This window comes from Vulpes vulpes, chromosome 1 (assembly GCF_048418805.1).
Source record: "Vulpes vulpes isolate BD-2025 chromosome 1, VulVul3, whole genome shotgun sequence".
Lineage (NCBI taxonomy): Eukaryota > Metazoa > Chordata > Mammalia > Carnivora > Canidae > Vulpes > Vulpes vulpes.
Genome location: NC_132780.1, coordinates 143,036,961 through 143,050,129, shown reverse-complemented (window position 1 = coordinate 143,050,129; position 13,169 = coordinate 143,036,961). Strand labels below are relative to the sequence as shown.

General features: G+C 45.0%; 1 protein-coding gene across 5 annotated transcripts in view; it reads left to right on the top strand.

The window, feature by feature from the left end:
• Positions 1 to 13,169, top strand: part of CLIC5 (chloride intracellular channel 5) — a 155,942-nt gene that overhangs the window by 107,254 nt on the left and 35,519 nt on the right. For all 5 annotated transcript variants that reach the window (XM_025991010.2, XM_025991011.2, XM_072733297.1 and 2 more), the window contains exons 2-4: positions 1,561 to 1,670; positions 5,057 to 5,182; positions 12,627 to 12,733. In XM_025991010.2, coding sequence (XP_025846795.2) covers positions 1,561 to 1,670; positions 5,057 to 5,182; positions 12,627 to 12,733 — 343 coding nt within the window. The remainder of the gene's footprint in view (positions 1 to 1,560; positions 1,671 to 5,056; positions 5,183 to 12,626; positions 12,734 to 13,169) is intronic.

The window sequence follows — 13,169 nt, the reverse complement described above, 5'->3', positions numbered from 1 at the left end:
TGTCTCAGCTACTCAAGAGTGGGTCTGTTTCCAGCACCGAGGAAAAGCGAGACCTGAATAAGGATGGGGCTTTTGGCGTAGTTAAGAGAGAGGTAAAATAACTGTAATTTCATAGCAATTACCTACAACCAACACCGCCAAAGGCGCCAGTTTTCCGTGATAAACCTGAGCCTCTGCTGGGAGCAATTTGCAAGGTAGAAATAAGCGCACAATTAGGCTCTCCTGTATGAAGGGGGGCATCAGCCCCTCCCCATCCAAATGCCACAGCAAAACAAACCATAGAGGGAAAAATATTGTGTTGCATTTTGGAAGTGCATTTTTTCCCCTCCTTCTCTTAAAAAAAATCTTAATAAGCCCCCATTCCAGGATGTTTGGATTTTTTGCAACTTTGCCAGGAATCCCCAGGGACCTTCACTCTCCTGGTGCTCCCTGTTGGTTGGAGAAAGGGGCCACCCATTCTGGGGGATCCACCAGTAAACTAGAGTCAATGGGTGATTTCTCCCTCTAATTGCCATGTCAGGAGCCCTTACACCACTCAGTGGAAATGAATTATACAGAGATCAATTTCCCAGCCTTTCTGTTTGCTTATGTGTTTGCTGAAAATGAATTCCTTATAAAATTCATGTCTCTGCAGCCCACTCAGAAGTAAAGCTAGACTTGTCTTTCAGATGATAAAAACAAACAAACAAACCAGCAACAAAAAAAAGTGTAATGTAATTTTGAGAGAGGGAAATCTAGCCAGCAGAAGTATGCAAGCCCTCAACCATGCCATCTGTTATTGTTATGTATTTGTTCCCACCTTATCCGCCAGCCAACCCCACAGAAGGCCACCAGCTCCTTAGCTAAATGCATTTTTGAATGCCCTGTCTAAATTTCCTCCAGTGCCTTGTACATAATTGAGAGTTAATATGCCTTTATCAGGGAAAAGGATAGTTTAACAAGTGATGGCTTATTGACACTGAGGTCAAGGATGAGTCATAGCTCAGGGAGCTATTGATTCAAATATTGAGTCTGCTATCTAGACATAGAGAGATGAGGTCAGAGTCTGAGGTATTTGTACTTATGATATATCATGGAGCAAGGGCTAAAGGGTAGAACAGAGTAAACTAGAGAGGAACATAGTTTGGCTAGGTATAGCCAAAGGAAAGCATTTCTAATTGTTAGAACTACCCTCAGAATGGACGGTGCATGGAGATATTAAAGCATAAACTCAATGATTACTTGGAGGTATAGAAGTTGGTGGTCCAGCATCATTTATTTGGACTGTGTGATGTTGCAGGTCTCCCTGTACCCTGAGATGCTAGGGTTCTGTGGTTTCAGAAAGCTTTGATACATAATCACCATGCTGGGAACTCAGATTCAGTTCAGCACGTATTTATTGCGTCCTTGCTGTGTCTCAGGCATTGCCCTGCATAGACATGAGGAAGACAACAATAAGATAGGGCTACTGCCCTTCGAAGTTAGGCTGGGTCATGGCTTTAGTCAGTTCTCCGACGGGGGTATATTCCCTCTTGCTAATATGCACATGCTGACTTAGGACTCTGGTTCTCTTCTTTCTAGGCTGGAATTGATGGGGAAAGCATTGGCAACTGTCCCTTCTCTCAGCGTCTCTTTATGATCCTCTGGCTGAAAGGCGTTGTGTTCAATGTCACCACTGTGGATCTGAAAAGGTAAACGATGCTGTGTTAATGAGGGATGTGTCTGGCTGCAGGAACAGAGAACTTTCTATGAGGGAAGGTGAAAACCTGCCCATGGCTTCCAGCAGCCTCCTGCTCACACCTCATTGGCGAGACTGTGTCTCAGACACCCCCCCCACTTCCCCCTTACAAGAGAGGCACCTGGGACTGAGCATTTCTCTGCCCCAATTAACAAGGTTTGATTAGGAAGAAAGAGGGAAGGAATGGATGTTGGATATGCAACTAAGAGTGGCCAGAGGTGGACATGCATATGTTAAAATCCAGGAGTCAGCCCCTCCGGCAGTACTAACGTCCCATCCTGGGGACCCTGGCAGGACTTCAGGTCTAAGAGTCTGAGTTTCCAGGGCATTGGCATCCAACCATTTCCCCTGCTTTGCTCTCATTTTTAGAATTCCTTAGTGTGAAAGTTCTGGATAATAGGCTGGGATGGAGAGTTGCTCACGCAGTTTTAATGGCTGTTAAAAATGCCAGGCATCATTCACTATCAAGAGCCACTCATCTCAGGCTTGTATCCTGTTTCCTGTCCTTTCAATGCCGAGTAGCTCCAGGCTCCAGGCTCACTCCCCGAGCCTTTATGGCTGCTTGTAGCCTCTTCCCTGGTGAGTTTAGCATATTCTCCACGTCACCTTTATGTAAATTATTCTATACCCATGACCCTACCACCTAGAAATCTCTAGATATTTCCACTTGCATTTTCTATTATCACTTTAAAACCCAAATGTCAAAGATTCCATCTGTCATTTCTCCTTTAAATTGGGCTCCCCTCCTGAATTCCTGTGTTCTTCCATTTTTCTAAGCACTGGAGATTTTCCAGGTCCCTTCTCTTGCTCCCTCCCTTGTCAACCAGTCCCCAAAGGCGGGGCACTGTCCCACTGTGCTACCTGTGAGCCCTCTCATCAGTTCTCAAAGCCCACACTGGGGTAAAGTCCCATCACTGCCAGCCAGAGACTGTCTCTTTGTTTTTCCAACTGGATGTCTTCCTTCCCGGTTCCCTTGCTCTTTCTCTGATCCTAGGGTCATTATTATTATTATTATATTGTCCTAAGGTTATTCTTCCTAAAATAGTCCTTTAATCATGTGCCCCTCCAGCCCTCTCAGAAAAGCTCCTGATACTTCCATTACCTGTGGAATGGTGCCTGTGTCATCTGTAGCTCTTTGATCTTAAGCTTTGCCAACATTGTCTCCCAGTGCTTCTCACCAGGACCTAGCTACCTCTGTCAGCTCCCCCTCGTCCCATCCCCTTTAGCTTCCAGCCCCTGGCTAGGATGCTCCCTCTGCCTCACAGATGCTCTCCTGCCTTCCTGAATGGACAGACCTTGCTCAGCCCCCAGGTGCAGCTTCGGCTCCCTTCCCAGATCATCATCTCTGAGAGCAAGCTTGCATGTTGGCTGAGGATCAGAATGGGAAAGGAAGCCACCTCAGCATTCCTCAGATGCTTATATTGCTCTTTCATACCTGTTAACTGACCCTGCCAATGCCCATTGAGGCAGGCCGGGCAATATCCCAACTCCAGTTGAATAGATAAGGAAACTTTCTTACTGCAAAATAATAATAATAATATTTTTTTAAAAAAGGACAGAAAAGGAAAGAAAGAAAAACAGAAAAAACATAGGTATAATAAAGAGTTAAGGACTTTTTAAAATGTGTGATACGGTGACGATTAGCAATTTCAAAGAAATTTCATAAGAAATTAATTTCTTATACTGGCACCACACCATTTATTGACTGAGTGACCTTGAACCAGGTCCTTCCTTTGTCTGGGCCTCCATTTCCTCATCTGTACAATGGGGTTACAAGCACTGCCTCCTTTCAGAGTGTGAGGAGGTGGTGAGGCAGGCCACAGAGGCATTTACATTCAGTACTGTGCCTGGCTCACAGCAGGAACACAAGCTGACTATTCTTAGCACCCTCCCTTCCCTCACTGAGCTGGTGATGCAGTCAGGGAAAGAGGACTGATATGGATGAGATAGTCCATAAATTCGACTTGGCAATATGGAATTAAATGCAAATTGTATCATCTCAACCATAAATGCTGGAGAAGGTCAACAAAGAGAAAGGTCTGCAACTGGCCAGCATCCCATTGGCTAAGTCCATCTGAGTAGCTACCACCATAGGCAGTCCTCCCCAGCGATTCCAGACTCCAGAGGCCACTGTTCTCTTGAGTCACGGCAGGGGTGGGGGTGGGTGGGGGGGAGGAACAAAATAATTTCTGTTTCTTTAAGCCACAGAGTGGTGATGGGTGAAAAATATAATCAGTATAGATTTCCCCTCCCAGCTGCAAACCCAAACATTCTTGCCTTGTGTCAGCTCTGAAAAACAGGAGGAGAAGGTAGAGAATGTCCTCTCATTGTCCAAAGGAGGGACGCATGCTGAGCAAACAAAGGGACCAGGCGAATGAGATTTTAAAACTCCTCAGTCCCAGCTGTCTTGGGAGTTCCAAGTGCTGCACACAATGCAGCTGGAGAGGATGTGTGTTTGGGGAGCGATATGGGAGGAGCACCGTAATTGAAATTCTTCCCTTCCCCTCCCAAACTGGTGACGCCAGGAATTTGTTTCATTACAGACTCCTCTTCCCCCTTGTTTACTTTTCTTTGGTTGCTCCATCTAATGTTTTCCACTTGATCAAGACTCCCACAAGTGTTGAGTTCTCTGCGAGAGCATTTGGGGTGAGTCTTCCCTTAGCAGGGAAGCGTGTCCTCTGTTGCTCCTCCTGTTCCTTACTGTTTCCTTCCTCACTGCTCTCACCCCACGCCCCCTCCTCCCCACCCCCGTCCGCCAACCTTCCAACTTTCGCTTTGCTCCAGGCTTGGGCTTGCATTTCCACCAGCTGGTGGAAGCCTGGAAGCATGCCCTTGGACACTATCTGGGCCTCGGTGAACACAAGGCCACTTTCTCTCCTGTTGCGCATCCCCTTGACAATGCAGAAGACATTTCTTAGTATAAAAATATGATTGAATTCATTGATTTGTAAAGTTTGGCATTCTGTATAGTGCATTTTTGTTAAGCTAAGTGGTGAAGGAATGTTGGAAAGCAAAGCCCATCCTCTGCCCTGGGTGTTAAAAGCCAGGCACTCCTTTAGATAGCCACCTGCCATTTCTCTCTGCTTTTCCAGATTTGACTCTTCCTCTTAACTTACTCTCATGACTCCCACTGGACAGACTTCCTGTGTCACACCACATCCCATCAGAACTTTCTCCAATCTCCCCTGCTCTACTCACTCTCCCACCACCATCACCATAAGTCTGATTTTGCTGACAGGAGTGCTGGACAGCCCAGGGAGTCTAATTTACAAGCTGCAGGTTCCCTGAAATTGAGGTGCCCTGGTGTAAGCCACTTCCTGAATCTTGTTCTCCCCACAGAAAGCCAGCTGACCTGCACAACCTTGCACCTGGCACCCATCCGCCCTTCCTGACCTTCAACGGGGATGTGAAGACGGATGTCAATAAGATCGAAGAGTTCCTGGAGGAGACTCTGGCTCCTGAAAAGTAATGAGCTGCTTATTTCTGAAGCTAATGGCAGGGTTGGGTCTGTGTTGGAACTAGAGAAGCATAGCGTTTAGCTTCGAGGAGGCAGATTTCCAAAGGAGCCTCATCAATCCAGAGAGCTGCCCAACCTTAAAACGTCTCCACAAAGTCTAACTCCAAGAGTGGATACCCCTTTGAACAAGATATGCCTCCTAAACAGAGCACCAGGAAGGGTGCCACCCCTCTGTCCCCCTATGTGAGTCCTCTTCAGGTCATTTTGCTGGAAAAACCCTAAATGAGGGCCAGGACTCCCCAGTTTTAGAATGAGATCTAGAAGGCTACAAAATGAGAATAAGCCAGGAGAGAGCTAACCCCATAACTTAAAGCCACATCTAGGTATGAATAGGAGTCACGAATCTGGCCATGTCTGGTTGGAGCCCATAATCGAAGATGAAAAGACTGACTCTTCTTCTAACGTGAGCCTGGGGGTTGGGGGTAGAAGAGAGACCAGAGAGCTGTAGGTTCTTGGGTGGACCAGCTGTTCCTGTTGGAAAAATGGAAAGAAAGGGAAAGAAGATGAATTCTGGAAGTTACTGGAAACTAAACTTGTTCATTATACTCTATATTGTAATCAGGGATTAAAACAACCACGTTGTTTTGTTTTAACCAGGAAAAGATTTCATATAGGTAAGGCATATATAGACTCCATCCTGGAGGACAGCCACTGAAAAATTTGAACCGAAAGTGTTTAGAGTCAGTTTTCAAGCTTACTTCAGGGGGGGTGAGAGGATGAAGATGGCAGAGGGTAAAAAAGCTGGAAGTGGAGTAATCAGTAAGCAGGAGCCAATTGGTGACAGGCCATGTGGCTGAACTAAGGCAGCGACAGTGACCTGGGGGCAGAGAGGTAGGAAGGACTCAGAATCTCTAGTTAGCTCATAAAATAAACAGAATTTGACCACTGGAAACCACTATATTGCATTTATTTTGAAGTTGTATTTATTTATCAGTACTTATATAGATAGCCCTTGCCAAGCGCCCTAAGAGATAGATGGTATGTAGCCTCATTTTACAGCTGGGGAAACTGAGCCATTGAGAGGTTGAGTAACTTTCCCAAAGTCACACATCCAACAAATCAGTGTTAAATTAAAACTCCCGGTCATGCTGTGATTAAGCCTTAACATGTATACATTCTTCCTAAAAAGTATTCTTTGTCATTCACCTTAGGACAGTTTATTTTCACACTGAGCGGAAAGCTGCCTCAAGCCCATTGGAAGCAGCTGAGTGTAGACTTGAAATGAGTGCATTGATCAAATCAGCCATCACCTCCATCTCAGCCACCACCAGAAGCCACAGCATCTCTGAATAGGACACCAGTCAGCCACTTTGCTGAAAGGATCCTGAGGGGGTCCAGGTGCCATCTCCCTCCCTTAGGACTCAGCCTCAGGGCTGCTGCTGGTTGGAAATCCCAGATGCAAAAATACTGTTTGCAGTAACTGAACAGAGTTTAGACTTTGCGTGGAAGACCCAGAAGAGAAGGTCCAGGGTGAAGCTATTTTCCTTGAAGTAAGATTTGTACTCAGGAGTGACCACTTCTGTCTAGGCCAGTGGGAGATGTGAAACAGAAGCAGCAGGGAGCAGACTGTCCCATCCAGTCCTTTCCCAGGCCAATAGTTGGAGGTATTCAGGGCTGGGTTGAGGCTTGCTCTCCTAATCCTGCCAGTGGTGTGCTGTGACCCTCGAATGTTCCTTCTCTGCTCTCTCCCTCCATTCCCTCCTGTTCTTCATGCCCACTTTAGCCAGGCTTCCACCACCCCAACTGGCTGTGCTTTTCCTGGACTGATTCTCTTACTCAGGGCTCTCCAGTCCTATATCCACAGTGGGGCCAAGGGGGCTCCTGAGACCCCTGGAGTTTCATGCCCCCAGTACACGTGTACCTTCTTCCAGAGGAGGACCGTCATCAGATCCATCATCATTTCACCAGATTCCAAAAATTTGCCATGATCCAACCAGTGTTGGACATTGATACTCCCTCCTCTCTTCCTTGTCCATGCACATTCCCTGTACTGAGTTCTGCTTCCTCCGGTCCATGTCTTTTTCTGGACTGCATTTGTATGTGGGAGGTTTTCCTCAGTGCATTCCTAATGTGTCAGTGATGCAACAATCCACCACACCCAAGGAGCAGAACCTCAAAACCATTAAATGCATGTCTGGATAATGCCATCGAGATGGAGGCCCTACTGAATAGACTGGCAACCATTCAAGAGCCCCTGGAGTGTGCTTTAGAGGCCTTTGGATGGGTCATCCTGGGCAGATGCTGCAATTACCAATCAGTAAATGCCCTCAAGCCAGTGCCTCAGCCCCGCAGAGGGAGACCTGCTGTCCAGCCCTGGCCGGCTGCCCACTGATTGGAGCAGCAAGGCCCAGGTGGCTCGCAGCTGAAGGCCCCTGGAGGAGTGCAGCTTGACCTTCTGGTTCTCTAGGGGGCAGCAAAACCCCCATAACTGTTCACTGAACACAGCTCTGCCATGTGTTTCTCATCACACCACTGTTTGTGAAAGTTGCCAGAGAGCCAAGAAATTGTGGTAGCCTTTTTCCCCTTAGCTTTATTTTTTTAAAGGAAAAAACCTCATGCGAACACTCCAACCATTTTTTTTAAGTCACATTTGGTCCCACAAAGAATTTCGTGTCAAATGGAATTCAGGAAGTCTCAAGTAGTTTCTAAATGGGACTAACTTCCATTTCTTTCCTAAGACTGGCCCAGTTAACACTCAATAGGGAAGCACTGGGATCAACGTCTCGATTACTATTGAGGCATGCTGGGCCTCATCTTTCACCTCCATAGAATGGCCAGAGTTCCAAGGATCCAGAGCCGAGAGGCCAGAGACCAGACTCTAGCCACCTTTCTGCGGAGTTTGCTGTATGGCCTTGGGCAAACCTCTCTCTCATTTCCTCATGAGGGGGTGAAACTGCATAGTCCCTAGGATGCCTTTCAACAGAAGCTCTATGATCCCATGAAGGGCTCAAAGCACTTTTCTAAAGCTGGATATTATTTAAAGTACCCCTCATGCGTAGATGCTATGATAAAAGTCAGGAGGGTAAACTGATAATGTAACATGGCACAGCATATATAGTCAGTCAACTAGCAAGCATATACTGAGTGTCAACAGGGTCCAGGACATTGTAAGAATTGGAAGACACTTTGAATTCATTATTTTGAGAAGTGTTTATAGATATCACACAGTAGTGAAAACCATGAATGCTTCTTCTAACTCTCTGGGAAGTAGAGAAGCCTCCTTGGTACCAAGGAACAGGATTGCCTGGTGGCTGAGAAGGTGGTCTTTGGGGTCAGAATGGCGTTTATTCTAATCCACACCTGGAGATTGTGCCACAAAAATTAGCCACAAAATCTCAGTGGCTTAACAGAATAACAGTTTATTGTTCACTATGGCAAAATCTAAGTGAGCAGTATGACTGTATTGTAGCCTTTGGAAATGTGACTCCCAAGGCTCCTTCACTGGAGATAAAGTAAGAAGGTTCATGCCAAATGTTTTAAGGGCCAGGGCTGTGAGTAGTTACATCACTTCCCCTCTCATCCTATGGCCAGAATCCAGTGGCATGACCCCAATCTAACTGAGAGGTAGAAGCTGGGAAATGCAGGGAAGCACATGGATATTTAATCTTTAATTCTCACAATGTTGATCTTGTGGGACTATCATAGAAGATAATACTACTTAGCCTTGTGCCAGACATTGAGTAAAAGCTCATTAAGTGGCACCCTGAAGTATTAGGAAGAGAAGTCACTACCTTTTTTTGTGACTGTCTTCCAGATGTAATCATAAGGACCTCAATCTTAAACCCAGAGATCCCAAGGGATGTCTTTTAATGGCTAAGCCAGACCTTTTCTACCTCTAAGGATCATTTGCTTAATTAACAGAGACAAGACAAGCAAGGACACAGTCAAGCATCAATAGAGTCAGAAGCATCACTGTTTTTCAAGTGAAGGTTTGTTGAGATGAGGAAGCAGGAATAAAAGAAAAGGGAGAGAGCTTTTCAGTTCATTAGAAAAAGGGTGATAAACACTAAAGCTGCCAGGGGAGCCCTTAAGATCAGCAAAGGCCCCTCCATCAGGGCAGGAGAATTGTCTCTCTCCAATGCATCTCCAACGCCAGGGATAGGACTTGGCCATGGTGGATGCTTAATGCATGCTGGTTTTATTGCATGGGACCCTTTTGTTCAATGGCATGGTGGCCTGTGGCTAGTCAGTGAGAAGTCAGTGGGAACCCTAAGCGAGTCAGAGCACTTCCATCTGCATATAATATGTATGTATATATAATAATACATATATATATAATACATATATTTCACTATTGTTTACAAAAATTTTTTAATGAGAGGCCAACTATTTTGCACCCTGGAATGAAGGAATGAGGCTTAAGTGCATGTCTAAGATGAATGCATTTGAAATAAGATATCTTAAAAAATAGAATGGAGAGAAATTATCATCCAGTTAGAGCAGGATTCAGCAGACTTTTCAGTAAGGGGCTAGATAGTAAGTCTTTGACTTTGGGGGCCATAGAGTCTGTGTCACAACTCTGATGTTATAGAGTGAAAACAGCCATATACAACACAAAAACAAATGGAAGTGGCTGTGTTCTAATAAAATTTATGACTACTGAAATATGAATTTCATATTTTTACATGTCATAAACAAAATACTAACCTCCTTTTGATTTTTTTCAATCATTTTAAAATGTTAAAAAAAACTATTCTTCGCTCATGAGAGGTATAGAAACAGATACTGGGCTGAATTTGGTTCATGGTTGTAGGCTATTAACTCCTGAGTTAGGTTCACCATCTCTTTGATGGTCATCAGACCACATCACAATCTTACTTCAAAGATGTTTCCATGAATGAAACATTATTTTTTAGCCTTCTAGAGAAGCAGAATGTACTTGTAGCCCAGTTATTTGAATATACAAAATATGGTGTAAATGTGGAGTTAAAATGAATGCCCTTAGCATCCTCAAGATATTAGAGTAGAGTAGTCTCCTCAAGTCTAGTTACCAAAATCAGTCAGATTAGTATTTGGATACACATTCCCCACAAAGACAAACTTCAAATGGGACATTAAGCTGTACAATAAAGTCTCAGTAAATCATAGTGCTTAGGAAACAGGACAGCACTGGCATGGTTTCCCTGAACACATGGCCCTTTGTTCTCCCATCTTAGATTTGGTTCTACTTACTCATGTTGGGCCCACATCAATTGTGAAGATATGGTCAGATTATTACAAGCCTAATCAAATGATGGCATAAAGCAAAACCAAAACAATAAACCCAAACAAAAAGCTTATTTCAAATGCCTTTTATAGGCCCTTCTCTTTTTACCTTTACAAGCAAAAATCAAGGGCCCTCGGTATCTATTAATAATAATTTAAGGCAATCAGTTCTGAGAGCCTGCCAGATTCTAGGTGCGAAGGTCAAAATAGGGAAGGATGATCCTCAATTGCCATAATCTTGGATTAACTAGCATCTTGCCAATAACTTGCCTGCTGCCCCCCAATTGCAGCAGATGAATCCGATAATTCCCAGTTTATTCCGGAAGACCTGTGTCTTCCTGTGAGCGCCCTCTGCAGATGAATGGAGAGAGTTCATCCATGGTGCTCAGCGGAGCTGGAGGGAGGACTTGAGCTTTTAGAGTAAATAGCAGAGCTCAGGAGAGGCCACAGGACACAGAAGTGGAGAACTGGTCTTTCAGAGTGAACCCCTCTTCTGATCTTAGGCTCTAGCCATGTGACCTTAAACAAATAGCTTAACTTCTCTGGGCCTCATTTTTCTCATGTGGAAAATGAACCCAATCAGAGTACCAATAGAACTGTGAAGAATAAATGATGAATACATGTAAAGGGGCTAGAGGAGTGCCTGGCACACAGCAGGCACTCAGTACGATTTAGCTTTTGCTGGTATCAGAGAAGTGGTGAGATAAAATAGGAAGAATGCTGCTCCAGGGGGTAGGCCGGGTTCTCAGGGTCCCCTAACTATTTATTATCCGTGGGCCTGTAAAAAGCCATCTTACCTCTCTGGTCTCTAGTTGTCTTTCCTGTAAAGTGAGGACCATAATGCCTTCTGTATCTGCCTTATTGCAGAGGGCTGGGTCCTGTGACTTTCTGAAGACTCTTCTGATGGCAACATCTGAAATTAAACAGTTACCTAGCATGGCTCAAGAGTGGACAGTCCTAGCTAGATAATGGGCCAATCGAGGAGCAGCAACTAAAGAGAGAGAGAGAAAGAGAGAGGGAGAAAGGAAAGGAAAGGAGGGAGAAAGGAAAAGAACAGAACAGAAAAGAAAAAAGAAAAGAAGAAAGAAAGAAAGAAAGAAAGAAAGAAAGAAAGAAAGAAAGAAAGAAAGAAAAAGAAAGGAAGGAAGAGAAAATAATTTTTAAAGACTCTTTGGTTCACATTATTTACAACATTAAAGGAAATTTACAAAGCATTTTGCTTTTCAACATAAAGCAATCAAACAGTGGGCGGTGGACAACTATTCACCCAGAGATCACAAAGGTCCACATAATTGATAATGATGGTAAATAAACAACCATTCCCCATCTCCTTCCACTGCTGCAAGGCCATACACATAAAATGTTTGTGAAATAACATTTCTAGAAAATTCGATGTTGCTAAGGAGCTTTAAGCCGTGGACTCCCACACAAGTTTATCTCATTCAATTTTAGAGCCAATAGAAACCAGTCCTAACTCCAGTCTGCCTCTTATATTCTTCTGGCTTCAGATGAAAGACTGTGCCAAGGTGAGAGGCTGGATCATTGCAAATCTAGCTCCACGCCTGGAAATGAAGCAATCAGAAACACTTGTCCTGCTGTTAGAGGCTGGTAGACTTCATATCTCATTATGCGCACAAATAAGATGTGTGCGAAGGATATTTCAGAAGAGGACCAAGGGTACCTTTTCTTTTGAGAAACAGTTTCAAAACCTCAGTGGCAAGGTGCCTAGTATCTCCTGGCTTCCAGAATTAGCTCTGTACAGTTAGGATTATCATCACAGGCCTGGCAGTGGATATTATTTTAATGTGGGTTGGGGAAATGTCAGGGACCCCACCCAATGTTGAGGCAAGCTCCTCCAGAATTTTGATTAGCCCTTTCTTTGGTGTAGCACTGTTTGGTGGTCTCAGAAGAGGACATGATTCAGGCCCCCTGAAGGGTTTTCTGGTTTCCTGGCCTCAGATAGTGTCCCCTGCAGGCAGCACTCCTCACCTCACTGGCCTCCATTTTCTCTGTCACTTAATTGGGACAGAGAGTACCCACCCTCTCTATAGGATTTACAAAAGATCCCTGAAAGATTTGTAGATGACACTAAAAAGGGGAATGTTGCTTGTCGTGTTGGGCACAGTCTCTCCCTTAAAGGAGCTCCAAGTTCTCACTGATTGTAGAAAACCATGCTTTCCATTCCAGGTACCCCAAACTGGCTGCAAAACACCGGGAATCCAACACGGCAGGCATCGACATCTTCTCCAAGTTCTCTGCCTACATCAAAAACACAAAGCAGCAAAACAATGCTGGTGAGTGTCCCCCTTCCATCCAGAGCTCCTGGCAGTAGTATCTGCTACCCAGGACATCTCAGGTACTCAGGTCAGAGAAGCGCCTGGAACCAGTGCTGTTCACTGTTCGCCCACATCTGAGTCCTCTCTGACACAGGGAGGGGTGGTAGATCCTTCTTTTTGTCTAGTGCAAAAGTAAAGACCAATGGGCCTTTGTGCTGAATTTGGAGGGAGGGATGCACGTTGTGTTCCGGCCTGCCTTACTGCACAGCATTATGGTTGACGCAGAGGTTTCCTGCTTTGGCCATATGCTGTTCATTTGTCCCAAATTCACAACCCTGTCTGTGTTCTTGGGAGGCTCTGACCAGAACCACATATCCCAGCTTCCTTTCCGTCCCTGAAAGCCTCCTCAAGGAGTTGTGCAGAGGCCATGGTGGGACAGCATGGTCACCATTTA